This window comes from Ambystoma mexicanum, chromosome 5q (assembly GCF_040938575.1).
Source record: "Ambystoma mexicanum isolate Mex_15411 chromosome 5q, UKY_AmexF1_1, whole genome shotgun sequence".
Taxonomy (NCBI): Eukaryota; Metazoa; Chordata; class Amphibia; order Caudata; family Ambystomatidae; genus Ambystoma; species Ambystoma mexicanum.
The window spans coordinates 991,595,456-991,616,586 of NC_090933.1; the positions used below are offsets into that span (position 1 = coordinate 991,595,456).

At 44.9% G+C, this 21,131-nt stretch overlaps 1 protein-coding gene across 1 annotated transcript in view; it reads left to right on the forward strand.

Moving 5' to 3' along the window:
- The window catches only part of PKHD1L1 (PKHD1 like 1), a 361,418-nt gene that overhangs the window by 137,651 nt on the left and 202,636 nt on the right, over positions 1 to 21,131 (forward strand). The window contains exon 31 of the mRNA XM_069622133.1: positions 12,528 to 12,649. Within this exon, the coding sequence (XP_069478234.1) occupies positions 12,528 to 12,649 (122 nt within the window). The remainder of the gene's footprint in view (positions 1 to 12,527; positions 12,650 to 21,131) is intronic.

Consider the following 21,131-nt stretch of genomic DNA (forward strand, 5'->3'; position numbering starts at 1 on the left):
AAACTGTGTAATAACAAAGATATAATAACAAAGAATTAATAACAATACAAATCATAATAATAATAACAAAGGACAATAATAAGAAATACTTTTTCTGATTTCTTTTCCAACTCCCCCTTGTGGGGTCCATTCTGAACCTCCTAGACTTACCCATCTGCTTACCTTTCCCACCAACCCCTCATTTGTTTTGGGGCTTCTTGTTAATGTTAATTCATTGCATTTACCTTTAGTTAGCATGTTTTTGGGACATTGCCCTTTGGAGGAGGGTGCTTTGCTGTATCTACTTTGCTAGTCAGACTGGCATTGTGATTCCAGTTATCAGGAAAGCTTTTAATTGCCTCATCGTTGCTGATCACATTATTTCTTTCCTGCTATTGCCGGCTGAACAGGGTTTTGTACTTCTTTTCTTTATACCTTGACTTGCTTAATTGTAATACATTTTCTTTGCAATTACACTGTTCTTCACAGCATAGAAAAATAGCAAAGCCAACATAACAAAAAAGGGCAGCCATGTCTGAGTTAACATCAGCATTTATAAAAGAGGTCCCGCAACACGTGCAGTGTCAGGATGCCACACAGACACATTTCCATAAAAAAACAAGCAGCATCAATTCCAACAGTTTTGGCTTCTGTGTAGGTATGAGAAAGGCATTTCCAAAGCACTGCCGTAATGGTATTACGTGGCTATCAATAATAGCAGCTGAATAATGTTGCAAATAAAAAAAATAAAAAAAACAAAATTTGCATAAAATTGTTGGAAAGGACTGTTTTATATGGCATTTTCATCGTGCTGCCATTTTTTGAGCTTTTTAATACCTGGAGCTGCTGCGCTATTTTGAAAGCACAAGTTTTTCCCACTATTGCCTGCTTATTTGACAGTTTTTTGGCCCTTCCAAGATAGCGGCCATGGTTTTCTTTGTGGTGTAGGCAGGCTGTTGTGAACCACCTCTCCGTGTGCAGCACTCCCATTGGTTGCTGAGTGTTTTCTTCCATCCAATCAGGGACTGGCAGGTTTTAGCCGGCCCTCTCAGCAAAGGCCCACTTCTAAGGCCCACTTCCAAGGCCCACTTCCAAGGCCCACTTCCAAGGCCCACTTCCAATGCCCACTTCTAAGGCCCCTGTCTGCTCCCTGTCCACTTCCAGAACGCTAATTGGGGTCCTCCCTGCACCTTAACGACAATGATGCTGTCACCTCACTCCTCTAAGAAATCCGGACTGCCTCCTCCAGAACTATGGGTTAGTTCCCTCCTTATGGACTCACTCCTACCACCTTTGACTATCACTGTTCTATCTGCTTGTTACTCCCATGTTGTCATCCTGATGCGCAGTGCTTACTAAAACCCTTTGCTAACATCTGATTCCAAGATTAGAAAGTCAAATCTTGCTGTTTTTGCTTTGTGTTAAAAAGTCAAATCTTGCTGTTTTTGCTTTCTGCAAAAAAGTCAAATCTTGCTGCCCATTGCGAAATTCTCTGTATTTTGCTTGTATAATGATGCTTCTCTGTAACTTGCCAGCCCAGTGACCTCACCACTCTCTTTTGTCCCACATCTACCTGCCTTAGCCCCCCAGTTTCTCCATCCTCTCTTCACTTCCACCCCAAAGTGCTTTCTGTTTCTCCTATCTTTTCCAACTGCTTCTGCATTGACTATCTTTCCCTTCTCACTAAGTCTAGTAGGAAGAAGTTCAAAAAGGATATCTTGGCCTCTAACCCTGGTCTTCTGATCGCCGACACCTACTCAAATGCTTCCTCCAGACAGACCCTCACAGACATCCTCTTTGTCGTTCCTTCGCCAGATCTATGGACTCCTCATATGATCTCTGTGCTCTGCCCTATCTCCTCCTCTTCCATTAATGGTGGCCCTCACTCGGAAGTTCTCATGGCTTCCTTCAACTCCTCTAAAGTCATTAATGTCTACCTAAATGGCACTGTCATGGTCCAAGGCCCTCAGGACAATCTCCTCCTCTTTGATAGGCGCTTCCCTCGCCTCATCAATTTCCTCTCATCTCCTGCTGTCCCCTAATCTCCCCACTCCCTCCTCTCATCTCTCCCTCTCTTCCCCCCAAGCCAAGCCTACCCCAACACTGCCACCTAACTTCTTGGACATCCAGCCCATGAAGAGTGTGTCAGTTGGGGCTTTTGCCACTACCCCCCCCTCCACCTTTGGCTGTCTCACAGCCTGACACAGCCCTGTCTCTGCTCTGCTCTTCAATTTCTGATACTCTTGATGCTCTTGCCCCTGTCATGAGGATTCGTTTGAAGTCCAAAGCCAAGTGCAATTTCTGGTATGACTCTGACCTAGCTACACTTAAACGTAAGTGCAGGGCAGCTGAGAGGAATTGGAGGGCTTCCTGTTCATCCTCTGACAAATTGGCCTGTCGCCTGCTACAAAGGCAATACCGACTCTCTGTCCTCACCAAGAAGAGAGTCCACATTCAAGTTCACGTCTCTGCGGCCTCTAACAACTCGGCTGAACTCTTTAAAATCTGCAAGGAGCTGGCCAACCCTGCTGCAGTCTCTACCCGTCCTGTTGCCTCCCAGGCTCTTTGCAATGCCCTTGCCTCTCACTTCATTTAAAAAACCCAGGACATCCTGTCCACCTTCTTGACCCCCACCCCTCCTCTCCCCTCTCCATCTGTGCTTGCTGACCCTCCTTTAGCCACCCCCCACCATCCTTCTCGTCGTTTCCTCTTTTCTCCCCTGATGAGGTCGCTAGACAAGTCCGATCTATGAAAGCCTCATCAAAACAGGTTCATCTCTGTTTCTCTAAAACCATCAAGGACCACATTAACACCCTAGCTTCGGCCCTTGCTGATTTTTGCAACAACTCCTTTGCCTCAGGATCCTTCCCCTCCCCTCTGAAGCACTCCCTTGTGCATCCTCTTCTCAAGAAACCCACAGCTGATCCTTCTTGTTCAGCTAACTATTGCCCAATTTCTATTACTCCCTTTCTGGGCAAACTCCTCGAAAGGTTGGCCGCCTACATCTTGACACGTCAGGCGCTTTCAGCGCTGGCGCTTTCAGGGGCAAGGCGGTCTACGCCGGTCCACGCCGTCCGCGGCGTTCAGGGCGAAAACCGCTGCTCAATTCTGCACTAAACGTAAGTTTCCTCCGCACAGGCAACCATGGGGATGCTCCCTTTTGACAAGCTTACATCAGACCTTAGTAAAGTTGCGCGCATTAATCTGGTCAAAAAAGCGGTGGACTCTGTCCTTGACCGTAACAGTCAAGACACTAGAGAACAACTCGCCATTAAAAGGCCCTCAAAAAAGGAAAAACCGTCCACTCACCCCCCAACAAAGCTCGACCTAAAAATTTACCTACTAAACACACGCTCCCTCAATAAACACTCACAATGTGTTCACGACAAAATTGTTGACGAACAAATAGACATCTTCTGCATCACTGAAACCTGGCTTAAGGACCCCATCGGCCCCACCTGCGACATCCCAGTACCAGAAGGCTATTCCATCTTCTACTCCAATAGAGAAGAAGGACAGGGGGGAGGGGTTGCAGTCATTGCTAGAGACTACATCCACATTTTCCCAAACAGCATAGCTTGCACAGGCTGTGAAATACTTCACCTTAAACACACTCCCACGGCCAATAGTAGCCTAAACTTGATAGTACTCTACAGGCCTCCCACGTCCATGCCAGACTTTAATGACGAAATAACTCACCAACTTAACATGCTTAAAGGACCCAATACAGCCACTCTAGTGATGGGAGATTTCAATCGCTGGTACGATGATCCCAAAGACAAAGAAGCTAGAAAATTACAAAAATCCCTAAACAACATTGACTTTGAGATCAATAATCAAGAGCCCACAATGAACAACGGCCACCTTCTTGACTGGGTCATCTCTAACAATCTAGAAACAAGAGAGTTCAAGACGGAAGCATGCATATGGTCCGACCACTACAGCATATCCTTTCACATCAGCCTACCCCTTCCTAAACCTAAAATCCCCAACAGCCCCATTCTCTCGACCTATCGGAATTACAAAAACATTGACAGGAACCATCTCATACACTGCTTGGCTGAGGTTGAAAAAAAGCAAGCTGAGAATGACACATGTGAAACCATGCTAGTAAATTTACTAGTCACCTCGATAAACTTATAGACCAAGTAGCTCCCCTCCAAACCAAGTCAACCAGATCTATCCAAAAGAACCCACAATGGTTCTCCAAAGAACTAGCAGAACAAAAAAGAGATAAACGAAACAGAGAAAATGCCTGGCTTAAAGACCCCTCGTCAGCCAATAAAGCCCTTTGGAAAGAAAGTGAAACAAAATACCAACACATGATAATCATGGCTAAAAAAAACTTCTATAATGAACAGATTTCCACAGCAGCCAACTCCACAAGCAAATTGTTCAATATTCTCAAATCTATAGAAAAACCAAAAGCTATCACCCCTCCTTTCTTACCCTCACAAGAAGAATGCAACACTACTCAGATCACCTTCTTCAATAAAATTGCCAAAGCCAGGGATTCAATTATTAACTCTTTGTCTAAGAAACAAATGATAGAGACCCTGCCAGTCGAGATTTCAACACCAGGTATTGAAACCTTTAAATTCACAGAGATCAACAGTAGTGACATGATTAAGGTATTGACAACAATGAAACCTACGACTTGTGCAGAGAACATCATCCCTCCCAAAATAATACTGGATAACATTGACATATTCGCCCCCACCTTGACAAAGATCATAAATGCCTCCTTCAGAGATCAGAAAGTACCTGATGCCATCAAAAAGGTTACAGTAACCCCCCTGGTAAAAAAAACCCAATCTGGACCAAAGGGACCCGAACAACCTTAGACCCATAACTAATTGCAATTTCATTCTCAAAATTATGGACAAAATTGCCACCATGCAACTTCAGACATATGTGGAGGAGTCATACGCCCTCCACCCACAACAATCTGGCTTTAGACCCGCCCACAGTACCGAGACAGCCATGCTAGATCTCCAGACCAAAATGCTCGCCATTATTGACAAGGGTAAGACAGGCCTTCTTGTTTTACTCGACCTCAGTGCCGCTTTTGACCACCTTGATCACAACCTACTCCAGGATGCTTTGAAAAAGTCCACCAATTGCTCTGATGAAGCCATCAGCTGGATAATGTCCTTCTTAAAAAACAGAATATCCAGGGTGCACTGGGGGGACAAGTTCTCTTTAGAAAAAGAAATCCTCTGTGGAGTCCCCCAAGGTGCAAGCATGTCACCATTGCTGTTTAACATCTACTTGAGGTACTTATGCCTAGTTCTTGACCATATTAATACCTACTTCACTAACTATGCTGATGATACGCAGCTGGTATTTGAACTAAGTGGCGATTATCAGAAGGACAGTGAGCAACTCAACACGATTTATAATTACGTGGAGCAATGGATGAACTCCAATTGGATGTGTCTTAATGGGAAAAAAACGGAGCTCATGATTTTTGGCTCATCATACGCCCAAGCTAAGTTACCTACATCCTACGCATCCTTTCAGATCAAAGACACACCTATACCAGTATTAGGCAAGGTCAAAACCCTCGGTATGATGCTTGAAGCATCCTTAGGGGCAGAGGCCCCAGCACAATATGTTAAGAAAAACTGTGCTTACTACCTCCGTCTAATAAAAGCCATCAGACCCTTCTTATCAGAGGAAAATTGCGCGACCATAGCTAGAGCCACCATCTTGTCGCGCCTCGACTATGGCAATGCCTTACTTCTGGGTGCCTCCAAACGGTGCCTACAAAGCTACCAAGTTGTATAGAACAACGCAGTAAGAACTGTGAAGCTTAAATCTAGAACAGAGCACATCAGCGACTCCAGAAGGGAGCTTCACTGGCTAAAAATTGAAGATAGGGTGCACTTCAAGACCCTAACTATTCATTTTCCGTGGATGCATTTATAACATAAATGCATCCACGGAAAAGCACCAACATACCTAAAAACGAGAATCAGACCATACGTTCCAAATAGAACACTGAGATCATCTCAACTCGGCAAAATTGCAATAGCCCCACATAAACTTAAAAGCGGCCTAGGCAGAGCCTTTCCGTCCCTCGCAGCCAATCTCTGGAACAACCTCCCGGACCACCTAAGAATAGAGCCTAATTACATCCGCTTCCGCAAATCGCTAAAAACCCACATCTTCAAATAAATTACCATACGTCCAAATTCCAGCTGGAGTAATCTCTGCATGTTTTTGTCCCGTCTCTGCTGTTTGTTCCTGTCCGTCTGTCTATCGTGTTCTTGTCTCTGCGCCCCGAGGCTCGCGAGCTACCGGCGCATTACAAATATTAAATAAATAAATAAAATAAATCTCTCAGCTTAACCTTCATTCCAATTCTGTTGGCTGTCTCCATGAGCACCAGTCTGGCTTCAGAGATGGCAGAAGCATGGAAACTGCTCTCCTGAACATCTGTGAAGATCTGTTCTCCAACATTGACTCTAACATTCCCTCTGTCCTCATCCTCCTCACTCTCTCTTCTGCCTTCGACATGGCCAACCATACCATTCTGCTCAACCGTATCCGTGAAAACCTGGGTATCACTTATCAGGCTTTGGCCTGGCTGACCTCTTTCCTCTCAGATCGACCCTCCCAGGTCCAAATTGGATTCTTCCTATCATCTATCTTCCTCTCTACCTGTGGTGTTCCCCAAGGGTATAACCTCTCGCCCTGGCTTTTCAACCAATATCTGGCAACTCTCGCCCACTGCCCATTTTTTGCTCAAATTTCCAGTGCTACACTGACGACACTCAACTGATTTTCAGGCTGCCCTCTGCCACCTCCTCTCCCTCTCTCATCTCTGATTGCCTAACTGCCATTCAAGATTGGTGTGCCGCCAATGATCTTTGTCTGAATGCAAGCAAGACGGAGATCCTCCTCATCGGCACACCTTCGCCATCCTTTGCCCTCACTCTCTGGCCGTCTTCCCTTGGCCTGTCCTCCTACCCCCACCTGCGAGGCTAAGAACCTCTGGGTCATCTTTGACTCCGCCCTTTCCTTCTCAGCCCACATCTCTGAGGTCTCTAAAAAGTCAAATTTACTACTGCACCTCCTCAGAAGTACTCTGCTTTCCTCTCACTCCCCCAGAAGCTCATGGTATCCCAAGCTCTGGTTCTCTCTTTGTTGGAGTATTGTAACAGCTTCTTTCTAAATCTACCTGCCTCTACTCTCCGCCCTCTGCAACTAATCCAGAACAGGACTGCGAGACTTGTCCTTGGCCTCAAGCCCTGGGATTGTATCTCCCCGGCTCTGAAATCTCTCCATTGGCTCACAGTGGATGCAAGGATTAAATTCAAAACCCTCTGCATTGTCCACAACGCTTTCTGGGGCCTGGGTCCAAAATACCTCCAGCTATCCCTCGGCAAATACCTCCCCTCTCAAGTTCTTCGCTCCTCTACTTCTAACTCCCTCAGGGTCAGTCGATTTTCAAAGAAACGAGCTGGGGGTAGATCTCTGTCTTCGGCTGGGGTCTCCCTTTGGAACAGCCTCCATGCCACACTAAAACATGAGGAGAACCACCTCGGGTTCTGGAAGCACCTCAAGACCTTCCTCTTTTCTTCTGCCTTCGCTCTCCCTCTCCCCTGCTGATCTGTTCTCTCTTGGCCACCTTCTGTCCTCCGGCCCAGGTACCTGCTCACCCTGCCACCCTCCCGCACTGCCTCCAGGCCACCCCTCGCACTGGGGTCTGTATCTGTACCCATACAACCCCCCCTTTTTCTTCCTGCACTTATCAAACCTACTCTTTCTGCTGCCTTAAACCTAGCACTTGCAAATAGCTGGCTGCACTACCACTGCATTATTAATTTATTGTTATTTATCTGTTTCTCCTCTGCTTCGCACTTTCCACTTCTCCCCCTTCCATTAACTTTTCCCCTCCCCCTCTCCCATGCACTTGTGCGTTCTCAATGTCACTGGGCCTTGTAAGATCGCTGTTTTGTTCTCCCCTGTTCCCCTCCCTTGCCTTGTCACGCTCTGAAACACTTGTGTACGAGCGCAATAGAAATAAAATATCAATATCAATAGCTGAGAACAGGGTCGGACTGTGTCTTAAAATTGTCTCGGCCGCCAACGAAAAAGTGGCCCACAGTTGCAAATGGCTATTCATTCCTTTTGTGATACTGTTTGAATAGTAACCAAGGGGGAGAGTTTTGATAAAGTGTGATGCAAATTGTGCATTTTAAAGAATATGTAATCAGCAACACTGGTCCAAGCTACTAGCCGCAGAGTGAACTAACTCATAAAAATGGCCCAAATTGGCCAAAAAAGTGGCCCACTTTGACAAAAGAAACGAGACCACACCAGTATTTGGTGGTTTTGGTTCAGCCATGGGCCTATTGCCATATAGGCCAGTCCGACCCTGAGAATAAAATACCAGTGCCTGGGAAATGCCTAATACTTATACACGAGCCAAACTGTTGGCTTTGCCAATGCTTGTTCTTAACAGAACGTCAGTGATGGACACAAACAGTGCTTATAAGTAGTGGATGAAGGCAAAACTGGTTAAGACATTTTATTACACCAGTAGTCGTTTATTGCTCCACTTAAGCCATTAAACCTCAGAAGACTGCTTTGAAAATCCCTGACGTGCACTTTGAGAACAAAGTTTGATGGTAAGGCTTAAGGAAGCAAGCTTAAGGAGATCCCAGCAGGATGTGTCGTGGGCTGGGTGTGGCAGGAAGTGGGTGGGAATGGTCACATGGATTAGCATGGCCATGGGCAATCAATGGGTGGGCAAATAGCTAAACAAGTCCTACAAGCTTTGTGTCCCTCCTAATATGCCATTGCTCCCTAGCTGTACACTAATGCAATAGCTTTGGCTATTAGGTGGCACTTCAGCACCACCTTATAGCCCAAACTGAAAAACATTCAGCTTGGAAGTTATTTGGTTTACCCACAAGGGAAGTGGACTAAGGGGGACCATGGGTGCCCATCGGGGTGCTTACACTTTATAAAATTCAGGCATATGTTCGTATCTTGATTCCAAAAATGAACAGTTTATGGAAGCACTGCCTTAGCTGCTTCAGAGTGTGAGCGGTATCAGATTAATCAGTACAGATTCATAAAGGAACAGGCATCCGGCCATCTTTTTCACATATCACGGCCATGTACAGAAGGGTTAGATGGAACCCCCTGTGCATTGAGCATGCCCCTGTTCAGGTAGATTCCTTGGTATACCACATATTTTCTGTGCATACGGGTGTGTGAATAAAGGAGTTGCATATATAAGTTTACATATATGGACATGGACTGCCTATCGCCCGAGCAAACCATGTGCATTTGAGGCAGGGGGGTGTCCATCTGAATGCATGCATCTATGATGTGCACATTCAAATCCCCCTTGAGAATTCCTCTAATTGTTTTATTTCTTCAAAGTGAGGCACAAGGACATTGAGCCATGCTCAGTCTAGAGGATTGACTTTGAATAGGACTATTTGGGCCTGATTTACACAAGTGTTTTTCAATGGGAAAATACCATTGCAAAAAAGGTCTGTGAATCAGAATATGAGTAAATGGGGCAGAGATTCACATTACAAAACATCCTTCTACCTGCATTCTGCCAAAGATAGATGATCATATTTTATCACTGGTCCTTCGTCAAGGACCTATGTGATCCATAGAGTCTGTGATAAAGGGATCCTGCATTTGTCATTTAAAGTTGGAGAGTGTAGCACAAATCCATAGGAATGGGAGTCCTAACTTTGGAAGTCCAACCCTAATCTCAATGGGGTTATGTGCCAAAAAGTTCCCAAAGCACTTGAAGGAGTTGGTAAAAAGTTAGGAAGTGTTCCTGTGGGTGTGAAGATGGTTCCAGAGTTCTTTCAAGGTGACATGTAAGTACATTACTTTTCCTAGCTTCTAGAGCAGCTTTTTCAGCAAACAGTTAAACAGCAATTGAATAGACTAGAAATCAAAGTTCTTCACAGACTTTATAATGGAGCAGACAAGGGCACCAGTAAGGATTGCGGCTATTCACTGTCCTTACTCTGATTTTCCAAGGTTTAATGGGGGCCGCTGGAGGTAGACTTTGTCGCTGTTGGATCAGGTAGAAGATGTCCAGGGGGCAAGAGAAGTTCACGTCGGGTCCAGGAGCTGCGTGCAACCCTTTTCAGTGGAGAAATTCAGCAGGCACCAATGAAGAACTCTTTAGGACACTCTCCCAGATGGGGGAATGGGCAGTTCCAGAGACAGTTACCACGCATGGGTGACAGCAGACATTTCAGGCATTGCGATCAAAGGAAGCCTTCCAGAGCAGAACACGTCGATGCTGGGATGCTGAAACCTGACAGAAAGGCAACGTGTAGGACTAGCCAGAGACCACTGAGGTCTCAGGTGAAAACACAGAACAGTGATGCTTCTGGTACGGTAGCCCAACCGTAGTTGGTCAGTCCACCGGGCAGTCCAGGGACACTTCTGAAGGCGCTAGACCGCAGGAGCATGAGAATGTGTCGAGACTGGTTGGTTCCACCAGTCCAAAGGGTCAAATCACCAGTCAGGGTCTTCTGAGATTGGTAGTCAGGCAGGGCTTCACCGGGCCAGCTGCAAGAATGATCGCCAGGGCTCTTTGGGATTGATCCTCGGGTCTTCAGTCGGCTGCACAGCTACACAGTGTGCTTGGCTCTCCTTTGGATCTGCTGGAATGGCTGCAGGACTCCTCTTCTTATCCCAAATTTAAGCAAGTGTTCAAACTCAGCCCTCTCATAGCAGGATCTGCACTACTCATCCACACCAGCAGTGGTCTTATCAGGGACCACTGTGGGGCTCACTCATGCATTCACACCAGACATAGCACCAGTTTGTGGATTGGGACCAGACAGTCCCAACCCACTTCCTGAGCCCAACCACACATGGCATGCACTAGCCCACAAAAACAGCAGCTTTCCCAGGACAATGCATGACCATAAAAGGGAATTCCTGACCTGAGAAGGTAATAAGAAGTCCAAGGAACAAAATGGCCAAAGAACAAGTGACAAATCTCGTGGAGCAGCCATTTTACGGCACTAGCCAATGTCTGTAGCCATAAACGATAAACACACATGAGCCAACTAAAAATATAGCAAACATTGTAAACATTTAACTGTGGCCACCATTTAAAAGTAACCAAAAATCCCTTCGTGGCAAGTCTAGGGTGATACAAAAGTATCCCTAGTGCACTGCATTGAAAGATGCTTTGTGCAATATGAAAAATAACACATGCTGACAGTCTGAAGGACTAGTCCGTTTTTGCATAGCAAATGATCAAACAGGCCGGTGTAAAAAGTCCGGACAAAATGTAAAACAAAAGCAATATGTTTAGGGGTCCATAGAATATGGAGTGAAAGTTGCCAAACGAGAAATGTTTTCTAACAGGGAGGTTACTTGAGATTCTCCAGATGCCCAATAAAAGGCCGGCCTCACTCAAGACATGCCTTTAGCTGACCAATCACTTAAAAAGAAATGCTTTTTGTTCATTTCATTGTGGATGATTTAGCAAGGAAAGACGAAAAGTGACTCCTTAGGAAAGCACCTACATGCAACTGCGAACGTATTGAAAACAGTGTGAGTGACCATTGCAATCTCATTTATTAGGTCTTTGGGCCCTTGAAAGTTGTGGGCGGGCATGACAACACAAGCAGAAGTATAATTCATAGCTTCCGTGAAAGCCGCCATGTCGAGGAGTTGATACAGGTGAGGATAAAGATAGAGTATGCCCGAGACCCTCAGTGGTATAACCAATTCCAACTTTGCCCACACAAGGAATAAACATAGGATCTAAAACATTATACTTGTAGGGAACATTTGAATGGTTTATGAAACCGGTTTAATTGAGTGGTCTGTATCTCAAGTGGTCTCATCAACATAGATTGGTTGAGCATTTATTCTGGGCATGGAGCAATGTTTTATATTTGAGAGGGTTTCATTTTGGGATTATATTACAAGTAATGTTTATTGGAACATGTGAAATCTTAACCACTTTTGCGAATTCGGGTGGGGTAGATGACGCTGCTATAATGCGAGACACATGCAAAAGATGTGTGTGTGTCTTTCTGTGTTTTATAAAAAGATAAATCTCATATAGATCCGAGGAATCTGGGAAAGGGCGATGAATCGCAGCGGAACAGGAAACAGCAGCTGGGCTACATAAACAAACAAAAAGACGTAACGAGGACACGCAACAAAAAACTAATCAATTGTACATATGTTCGCTTTCTAAGGTGACAATTCCCTCTTCCATTCCACACATACACAAAAAATGTATTCTGAATTGATTGCAGTACTAGATAATGTTTGAAAAGCCACACTAGTTTAATAGAATAATCGAACAAGTTAACGGATAAGCTTTTAGTGCCTTCACACCACTTTAGTGCTGTCTAGTGCTTTGAGAACATAAACAAAAAAGAAATGCAGCAGTTTTGCACATGCATGCCTTAATAAGTAGGACATGAACATGCAAATCCTTAGGGTCTATGCACTGATGAAATAACCAAACCACATTCCAAAGGCGTTGATCTTTTTGATAACATACCTGATTTTTCTGGCAGGCGGTACCCTGGTGACCATCAAAGGTGACGGCTTCAGTGAACAATCTCAAGTGCTTATTGATGACAACATCTGCAGGATCATTCAATCAAACACGACCTCCATAACATGCAGAACTCCAGCTGTAAGTAGATCACTGATGGCCACTCTTATGTCTGCTTATCTAGAATACATCTTTTGGGCTGTAAGGTATGTAAGTGATTTCGATCCGGCACTTCACCTAAGTCAACGCCTAGCGTGTAATGTACAACTGAAATCCTTATTTATTTGTGTATGAAAGTTATTTTATTCTGAACGATGTACCACTCATATCACGCCCCTCTCTTGGAACCCCCCCGGTCACACTGAACCAGGAATCAGGCTGGTTTGCAAAGTTAAAATATTTATTTATGTATTTACAAATTAATCACACTATGTTTAATGGGCATACAATAATCACCAATGGGGTAATGAAACACTAGGCAATCTTTTTAATCACAAGGAGCAATAGTGAGCAAAACAATTCAGCACAGAAATAATCCTTTTGTGTGTGTGTTCAAATCAAATGGCAGTGTGGTTACTAGTTCCCCCTGCACACCCCTCAACCCCCCAATAGACAATGTAAAGCGAGAGGAGGAGAGAACAGATTTCAGGAATGGTATAATTCAAACAATATCTCAATCCCACTTTCCCCCAGTAACACAAGAGAAAAACTGAATAGATTGGCAAGCTGTCAGAATGGTTTTAAAGTTATCTGAGAATGGAATGTGCAAAAACACTAAATATGGTTTAAATTGCTGAAATTGTTTAAATTCTTATGGGAGCCACTTTAGATAGTTGCATACAAACCCTAGCAATGATTTAATACTAAAAAGCAATGTGAAATCTTAAACCTGCGGTCGAGAGCAATTAAAAACAGTTTTACACGTGGCAGAATTTCCCTAAAACGAAATTTGCGGCAAACATTTCAGTGCGCGATAAATGTGATTACGGAAGAACTATAGGTACAATCAGACGTTGGAATTCTGATTCTAGCACAAAAACTGAAGAAGTTAAGGACGTTTTAGTGGAGGCTGTTTTTCTGAGATAGGCACAAGAATGGGAAAACAGGAATGCGCTTTTAAAAGGCAAATGGGATTTCTTATACTAGATTATGACTATAGAAAAAAGAGAATGCCATGAACACATGAATCTCCACAGTCCTGGCCATGGACCCTTCACATGGTGCATACTCACTTTCATTATGGGATTCAATTTATTTAGTCACAACACTAATGATTTATGATTTTAGAAAACAAATGAGAGAAACTTAGCGCAAGAAAAGTTCTGACAATTCAAAAATACTCCCACCACTCCTGGTTCTGAATACAAGAGAGGATGGGTTGAAGACAGGGATTACTATGGACAGTTCATACGCTAGTGACACAGTCCTATCTATAGATACTCACTAGATATGTTTTTACACGGACCCGTCAGGATTCTGGTCCGTCAAGATTTCTGGTCAGGGAAGGGAGTCTGGTTCTGGGATAGACAGCTGGGCACACCAGATTGGACTGGGTCTGTTCACAGCACGGCACGGACTGGATCGGGTATGCAATGGCTCTGGTCACAGCACAGCACTGACTGGATTGGGTCTGCAATGGCTCCGGTCACAGCACGGCACAACTGGATTGGATCTTTTGGTTCTGGTAATAATTCTTTTCAGCAGGAAAGCAGTACAGCATAGCCCGGCTGTTTCTTTGATGTTCCCCTTAGATTTCTGTGGTTGGTTCTGGTATTTTAAGTTTAAGGCCTAGCTGAAAATGGTTCAGCTATATGATGGGCCTTTCTGCTTTCCAAGTTTCTGGAGTCTGGAGCAAGGAAGATGGATGGTTCTGCTTCAGGGTGCTCCGCCATCAAACGATTAGTGGGTGAATCTGTGTGTCCCCTTTCAGTCCTGAGCTGTCTCTATTTATGCTTATGATAAAGAGGTGTGTGTGCTGGATTATCCTAAGCGCGCCCCTCTTGCTAGGGATTGGTCAGGGTCTTCTCTTTCCCTTGATAGGAGGAGAAATAAAGTGTGTCATCATGATGATGTGGTTTTATGAGGCCTAGAGTCCACCCCTCGCCTCTTGATCACAAAATCTACTTTTTGTACAATACATATTTACAAATGTGCAACCTCTATAACAATAACATATATAGATTACATATTTTGTGTAGCAGATACTCCTTCAAACCCCGTCGCTGTAAGATCTTGTGTCTGATTTTTACAGAATTTTGCCCTTTTTGTCCAGAACACAATGTCCAATTTCGGAGCAAATTTCCACAAATGTGCGCAAAGAATATGGCCAAAAGTGTACGAAGTTTCATCCTTCTTTCCAAAATAAATTGTGTGTAATATCACAATTTCTGCCGTTCCTTCCTAGAACATGTGAAAGAGTCTGGCGTCTTTTCACCCGTGCATCCAGAAATCACATTAACAATGCTATTATTTCTATAATTTTCGCAATTTTACATATTGAGTTATATGTATTTAAACAAAATGTTCTTTGTGAATGTCCAGCCACAGATGGCTGTTTGTCTCTGCCTCCTTCTTATCCCTGCAGCTCGGAAGCAGTCTCCTCCCAGTTCCTCCTGGGCCCAGGCCATTTTACAACCCATCACACTTAGCTTTCCCTTGACTGGAGGAAGTCCATTGTCTTCTTCTCCTGGCAGACCAAATTCTTCCCCCACCCCATAATCTTCACATAGGTGGGATTTCCTGGTGGAGAGAAAGGCCTGGCCTCTGTGGGGGAAGCTGTTATACTGGTTTGGTGGCTTTGAGTCAAACTTAAATCCAAAAGTTATTTCTGTTGCATTTTTTTCTTGGTTTAAAATAAACTTGTGATTTCAAACTTGCAGCTAGAACACTTATTCCAGATTCTACACCATGGAATTAAACAGTTACAACCTAGATTACTCTCAATAACAAGTCACTTAGATTTCAGACATTAGATTTAAGTAGTATAAGTTTACAGTTTTAATGCAGGCTTCTGACAGCAGTCATTCAGGTGGCTGAGGGTACTGCGCCCAAATTTTGACAGATTCCATAGGCAGGCAACATTTGCTGTGGATGTTTTGATGACAAATTCAGCTTTTCAGGACCTTGTAATATCACAATGATTTCATGAACTGAGTGAATTGTAGCACCCAGCAAGAATTCTGGATGTTTGAGGATGTTTAGTACCGGCATTCTGCAGTTTCAGCAACCAAGAAAAACAGATTTAAAAGCAAGATTTTGGATTTCTTTCAGCAAAGCACTGCTTTTCCCCCTGTGCTCCATTTTTAATTGTTGTGAAGCCCAGTGACATGTTTCAGGAATGAGATCTCTTTCCACCACTGACAATATGCATGGTAGATTTGGCAGCCATCTTTTTGTGTTGCGATTTCCATAGGTTTTGGTGCGCACAAGGGTTTTGCGGCCTTTTGATATTTCCTGCACCATCAGAGCACAGGGATGCCGCAAGGTAGAGCAGAGGTGGGTCAATACATCCCACAGAGCCCCCCTGCTGACTTGAGGTTGACCGCCCATCAAGGGGAAGTCGGGAGATTGGGATTTTCTTGCTTTCTTTTTGGTCCAAGTGAAAAATGTGTCTACTTCTTCCATTAGTGCTGGAACGATAGGTTCTCCTCGCCGGTTCTGGATGGGAATGTGGAGTGATACTACCTGCCCATTGGGTCTTTCCTCCCGGTCCCCAAGTGGTCCTCCTTAGTGCTTAGAATCCTTGGTTTCAATGCTATAAAACAGAATAGAGCATGTTTATGGACTTTTCCCCACTACTATTCATGTAGTGGGGTAGATGCATATATTTCACATATCCATGACAATATTTCCCCGCCTGTAATTCCTATGATTTTAACAGTTGGAATGGTTTTAATGGTTGGAACTTTTCTAGGGATCCAGAATGTCCGTCTCTGGGTTTCCGGTGGGCTCCTCTATTTGCCGCAGAGTAAGCCTAGGATGGCAACTCTTCAGCTGGTTGATGTGGACCCACTTGTCTTCCCCTTCTGCCAAACTGCCTTTGGGGGTGCAGATTTTGTAGGCGACTGGTGAGATTCTGTCTACAATTTCAAAAGGACCCTGCCAGCTAGGGAGGAATTTGCACTGTTTGGCTTGGTTCCTTTGGAAATTGTACAAATAGACCCGGTCTCCTACTTGGTATTCTTTTTTAGTTGTCTTAATGTCATAGTGGGTCCTCCTACTGTCTGCAGATCTGTCTAGATTCCGCTGAGCATAGGCAAAAGCATGTTGAAGGCGTTTTCTCAGATTCTGCACATAATCATGAGTTGTGGAGGCATTTATAAAGGTCTGCTCTTGGTTCCTGTAGAGCAGGTGCTGGGGAAGCACCATCCTTCGTCCAGTCATCAGCTCAAACAACGCCATTTTTGTTGCAGAAGAAGGGGTAGATCTTGTGGCCATCAGGACAAGAGGTAATCGAATGTCCCAACTTGGCCCCGAATCCGCCACAAACCTTTTTAATATGCTCACAATTGTCTTGTTGTATCTCTCAACTCCACCACTAGAGGCTCGCCGGTAGGCAATGTGTAGTTTCCTTTTGACCCCAAGTATCTCCCACATCTTTGTCATCACCTCGCTGGTGAAGTGGCTACCTCGGTCTGACTCAATCCTTTGCGGTAGTCCAAAACGCGAGAAGATGTGCTTGATTATCAGGGCAGCTGCTGTTTCTGCCTTGCAATTTGGGGCCAGGAGACATTCCACCCATTTAGTGAACAAGCATGTCACGGTCAACATATACTTGTTCCCCCTAGAGGAGCGAATCACAGGCCCGTTAAAATCGACTTGTAAATCTGACCAAGGCAGTGTCATGCCCCGCTTTTGGAGAGGAGCACGGTGTGTGAGTGATGTTGGCTGAAATTGTGCACACACAAGACAGCCCTTCAAGTATTGGTCGAGGTCCTGCCCCATGTGTGGCCATTATGAAACCTCTCACAAGATTTCTAGTGTCGTATGAAACCCCCGATGACCGGCTGTGGCTGTATCATGGGCGTGGCTTAGCATCAGGTTTCGGAATGAGGTAGGGACCACCCACTGGTCATGGCCAGCTATGGATCTCCTCACCAACAAACCGTCTTGGATTCGGAACATTTTTGGACATTTCATCAACACTCTGAGGTCCTCTTTCCCTATGTAATCTTTATCCGTCAGGGGAAAGTTCTCAGGGTCCTCAATGTGTTGATAAACTTACCAATTATTGGATCCCCTTTTTGAGCCGTAATCAAATCAGCATCCTGGGTCTCCTTACTCCATTGTGCAGTTGAGAGTTCATTGTGAGCATTTGTCTGAGACCTAGTGATAGCAGTGACCTAGATTTCCCCCAACAGGGACTCGATGTCAAGTAGATCCACTTGGAGTAATTTCCAGTTTTGTCTGGTCCCTCTACTTTAGAATGACCCTTGATCTTTTTCCAGTAGATGGTCATCCCCTTCGAGGTGACCAGATCATCAATATTTAATGGATTAATTTTCCATGTTTCATTGGTTTATTATTAGCACATAGCATGCCTCTGGTTTTCCAGTTAACCAGGTGCTCCACGAACCCGTTCCGTACATAATCGGAATCTTTGATTATGACCAGTTCGTGGAGTTGGTTTTGGACAACAGTGAGGATGGCTTGATCAACAGCCATCAACTCTGCCACTTGACTACTTTGGGGACCAATTTTGTACCCAGCGGAGGGTTCTGGGGCATCATTCATCCCATGCATTCCCTACGCTGGCCACAAGTTCTTTTTCCCTATTGTTGTTAACATGGTAGGAACATTCATCCACATAGACAGTGGGCATTCCTTCACACTGGTCTTCTTCATAGACTTTGTGTGGGGAATTAAGGTATGCCTCCATGTTGTCCTTGATTTTTTAAGACTTTTGTCCTCGAGACAGTTTTCTCTGGCACAATCATGCAAGTCAGCCAGACCTTGCGCGAGGGGACTCTTCTTGTTTTGGCCATATCTGACCTCCACAGGAAAGCTTTGAATTGACAGAATCCAGGAAGTAATAAGGAATTACTCACATTTCCGAACCGGATTCTGTCACTCTGAAGATATTGCAAAGGTTGGTGTGGAGTCTCCACTATGATGTGTTCCCCTGGATAAACGGGCGGTAATTCATCAATACCCACACCGTTGCTAGGAGTGCCTTCTCACAATCGTTGAATTTTTCCTCCACAGAGGATGATGTCTTACTTGCATAGGGGATTACTTTATTGACCTTGTCATGTTTTTGATTTAATACTGCAGTGAAGCATGTATTTGAGAACCCTGTCTCCAAGAAGAACTCCTTGTTTTTGACACGGTAAGCTAGGCAAGGCGCTTGTGAGAGGCTTCTTTTGAATTGTCATGCTGCCTCGGCTTGTTCTGGACCACACTCCCACTTGACCCCCCCTTCAAAATATGGATCAGGGGTCTTGTGATCTCTGCCTAGTCCTCAATGAACTTTCTGATGTAGTTAGTTAGTCCAAGGAGGCTCTTTAGTTCCCGCAGAGTTGTGGGGTCTTTTAATTTCTGGAGTGCTTCCACTTTCCTTTCCTGGGGACATAGACCGTGAGGAGTAATCTCATGCCCCAAGAAATTGACACGGGTTCTGCACCACTGTGCCTTTTGAAAGGAGAGTTTTGCTCCGGCAGCCCTCAACCGTGTCAGGACATAACGGATCTCCGCTATGTGTTCCTCCACAGTTGAGCTTTTGACTAGAACATTGTCTACATAGGCCAGGTTACCCCTTTCACCCAGGTCGGGCATGGCCTTGTGTAGAAAAATGTTAAATTCATTGCCGGAGTTGATGTATCCGGAGGGAGTAGGGTCCAAGTGAACTGCTGCCGCCCGAAGGTAAAGGCCAGCTTGTATTGGTCCTCCCTACTGACAGGTACAGTCCAGTACCCATTGGTCAGGTCAATGGCAGTGAATACCTTTGATCACTGGATCTGGGCCAGCCCTTGGTCAATGTAGGGAAGAGGCCATCGGGAAGTGTGGACCCGTTTTTTGAGCTCCCTTAGCTCAGCACAGAGTCTCCACTGGCCGTTTGGTTTCCAAATCTCCAGCACCGGATTATTGAAGGTGCTGTGGACTGGACAAATTATCCCACGGTACTCAAGGTTCTTAATTATTTCCTTAAGAGACTCCATTTAGGTGAGAGGCAAGCAATATTGCCTCACAAACACTGGAGTCATGCCAGGGTCCGTGTGAATTGTTGTTGTGTGGATGTCGGTGCGACCATGGTCATATGAGCCTACCACAAAGAGATCTTGAAAATCTCAGAAAACTTGTTTCAATTTTTGCTTTTCCTCCGGAGTCTCACAGGCATCAGCTAGGCTGAGACTCTCTCTTCAACCATTTGCCTGAAGCCTGGAAAGACTTCCGGTTTGGCTATCTCAGCGGCCTCCTCCAGCTGGGTGGAGAAGTCCCTGGCCAGAGTGCTGATTTGGACCGATGGCTTCAGGTGGGGAAGGCAGTCCTCGTGGACTTGGAAGATCACCTCATCCCGTCTGAAGTCACAGGTCACATCTTCCTTACCATAAGGGCAGGAAGAGTACACCAGGAAATTCCCCCCATGCCGGGTGAAGATCCTGTCTGGTGTTGCGTCATCGTCACTATCACTGTCAAAACAGTCCTTGGTGATTGGTCCTAACTGTTCATTACCTAAATCTATGGAAAAATGTCGATCATCAACCGTCATTCCAATAATGGTGCCTGTGGCCAGAGTGATACTCTTTAGGTAGCTGTTATCCACCTCTATTGGAATGGTGTTGTGTTCTATGTTGACTAGTGGTGTTGGGTTTACCCCCAACCCTTGCTGTTGGAAATGAGCATTTAGATGGATATAGGCATCAGGGTTTTTCAGTTTCTGTCCTCTTTTAATTTTTACTTCCAGTGAGAATTGTCGGGTCCGTTCTGGGATGGTGACTGCCTCTCCCATCTGAATTTCAATTGCATATGGCAGCAGTTGTGCTGACCGAAATGCTTTCTCTGGGTCATCAAAGTCCATGGGATTACCCGCTAATAGGCACCAAGCTTTGAAGTTTATTAGGTCCAAACTAATGGCAAAGCGATTGAGAATGTCACTGCCTAAATAAAATGCAGCAGGGACACCCCGCACGACCCAACCTTTATGGACTATGCTCTTGTTGCCTATGGACATTTTGAGCATACACCTGCTAGGCAGGAGATGTTTGGAATTGGGTGTTTCCAGGTCCATTTCCCATTTGTCTACCAGTTTAAATGTGGGAATGGCTGGATCTTTTGGAAGTTTGCGGCACATGGCCTCGCTGATGAAGCTCTTACTGCTGTTCACACATACTCGGGCGAAAACAGAGTCCTTCCCTTCATTTAACTGAATAGGGATGAACAACTGCTCTCCAATTTTCTGAATGTCAGCCAAGCTTTGAGCTGAATTCTCTAATTTCAGACTATAGGAATGGGATTTCCTGATTGTGAATTTGTATAGAATTTCAGAGTGTTTCCTTCCAGTGTGGAATGCCACCTTAGACTGGAAGGAAGGTTGATTTTCAGGAATAGAGTGGACTCCCCATCACCAGTTTGTTGTCCTACTGCAATTACTGTCACGCCTGGGATTTGATTATTCTGGAAGTGA